The sequence below is a fragment of the Orycteropus afer genome, unplaced genomic scaffold (assembly GCF_000298275.1).
Source record: "Orycteropus afer afer isolate SDZICR_OR568_19922 unplaced genomic scaffold, OryAfe1.0 scaffold00533, whole genome shotgun sequence".
Classification (NCBI taxonomy): Eukaryota; Metazoa; Chordata; class Mammalia; order Tubulidentata; family Orycteropodidae; genus Orycteropus; species Orycteropus afer.
The window spans coordinates 1,534,004-1,536,288 of NW_006922120.1; the positions used below are offsets into that span (position 1 = coordinate 1,534,004).

Consider the following 2,285-nt stretch of genomic DNA (forward strand, 5'->3'; position numbering starts at 1 on the left):
GTCTGCATATCTCAGGTTGTTAATGATTCTTCCTCCAATCCTGATACCACGTTTTTCTTCATACAGTCCAGCTTCTCGGATTATTTGCTCAGCATATAGATTGTACAAGTGTGGAGAAAGGATACAACCCTGACGCACTCCCTTCTTGATTTTAAACCATGTAGTGTCCCCTATTTTAACAATTAGGTTATCAGATTTTAAGCTCACACTAGGCAGGGAACCAGTACATGATACTAGAGATGAGGGAACAAGAGTAGAGATAACAGTTATATATACCTACTTCAAAGTCACCCAACTATGTCTGTAGCAGAGCTAGAACTACAAAGCAAGCCTCAGAACTCTCCATGTTTTAGTCATTTCATTCAACAAGCACTGAATGTCTACTCTGTTCTAGTCCCTGGGGATAACAAAGTATTTAAGACATTGTCCATAGAAGAGATTCCATAAAAGTAAATCAGTGCTTAATTTGATTAAACCTTCTAAACCTTTACCTCTTCCAAAGGTAGAGATTAAACAATCAATTCTTCTTACAAAACATTCATTTCTTTAAAAAATAAAAATATACCTCCAAATGTGGAATAAAAGTTCTGTCACTTTCAAGGGCAACTACTCTGGCATCAGTTTCAAGTAATGCCTGGGTCAGGATTCCAGGACCTAATATGTTAACAGAAAGAAAAGCTTATTGATAAGAGAAACAATTTAACTTCTTTCAATAATAATACTTATATCAAACTTTTATTGGATGTTTAACATGTGCTATCCAATTTTAAGTCTCACAATCTTTCTCTCTCCTTATGGAGGTTAGATATGGTTAATGACCTCCAACATCACAAATGTTACGTGGTGCAACCTGGTATGAATCCATTCTGCCCAAGACTCCAAAATCTGTACTCCTAATCACAATGTTACACTAACTTTCTGAAGGAAAAAAGTAAGCAAAAAGCTTGTCTCCCTGCCACCTAATAATGGGCTATCTGGATGCTTTAACCATCAAACCAAAACTATCATAGGAAAGTGTGCTTTATAAAAAGCCTGTATATCTTGTGTTCTCAGCACCCTGCTATAGGAGAAGTACGGATGAGCAAGATAAAGATTCCCCCCTCCCCCCCCACCCCGGACTTAAACCTCTTACAAATTTCTCCTGGAAGAAGGGCAGCTGGAATGCTCCTTGGAAGCGAGAATGGCCAGACTTCCTCTCACCTACTTTGGTCATGTTGTCAGAAGGGACCATTCTCCGGAGAAGGATATCATACTTGGTAAAGTGGAGGGTCAACGAAAAGGGGAAGATCCTCAACAAGACCGATTGACACAGTGGCTGCAACGATGGGCTGAGGTATAGCAGGGATCCTGAGGCTGGCACAGGACCGGGCATTGTTTCGTTCTATTGTTCATAAGGTCGCTGTGAGTCAGAGACGACTCGATGGCACGTAACAACACAACCACCACCTCTTTTGGGAGATTGCGAGATCTAAAACCATGTTTTCAAAAATATTGCGTAATGCGTAAACTGCTACGGAAATTTTATTAATACAGACCATAGGCATATGTTGTGGGCACCCTTTCCAAGTCAGCTGCCTCAAAGGAAGGGTAGTGTCTTAGGCAGTGCCTCCCGCATATTCAAAACTTTGTAGAAGTGGCTGAAAGCCAAGAAAATGCAATCTATGCCAGACTCACCTGGATTGCACTCCAAGACTAACTGAGGAGTTTTTCGTTTCCCCTGCAAGATTTGTGCCAAGGTCTTAGCCAATATCCGACTGGTTACGTAACGCTTGTGGTCTAATCGACACTTAGACACATGCGACGATTCCACGTTATCTGGACAGGTTAATGGCTGCGGGCTGAAGTCAGACAAAACCCTGCGAGGCACTGCCAGTAACTCCTTCCGCGTCGCCACACCGGATCCTACAACGCAAAAGCGACCAGCGCCAGTCAACACTGAGAAAGTCAGCCGCACAGAAAGCCCCGCCACTGGGACCGACATCTTTGCTCTCTAAAGTCCGTCCAAAGATCACTCAGCGTCACTACTTCGGCGAACGCCGAGTAGGGCAGCCCACGTGCACCATCTCCCGGCTGACAGGCTAGAGAGGACGGAAGTAAACACTAAAAACTGCGCATGCGAACGATCACTCATTAGCCCCTTTCTTCCTCATTTCCGCTTCCGTCCTGACTCGGCCTCGGAAGGATTGTGAGTGGCCTGACAAGAGAGACGGACCATCTGGGTTGTGTCTGGACTCGTACTCTATGGTTGTCCGCCCTCTGCGCTTCCTCTCTAGCCATTCGCACTC

At 44.2% G+C, this 2,285-nt stretch overlaps 1 protein-coding gene across 1 annotated transcript in view; it reads right to left on the reverse strand.

Moving 5' to 3' along the window:
- The window catches only part of TFB2M (transcription factor B2, mitochondrial), a 111,946-nt gene extending 109,965 nt beyond the window's left edge, over positions 1-1,981 (reverse strand). Inside the window, 2 exon segments of the mRNA XM_042782940.1 lie at positions 566-654; positions 1,675-1,981. Of these exon segments, the coding sequence (XP_042638874.1) occupies positions 566-654; positions 1,675-1,981 (396 nt within the window).
- Positions 1,982-2,285: the final 304 nt, after the last annotated feature.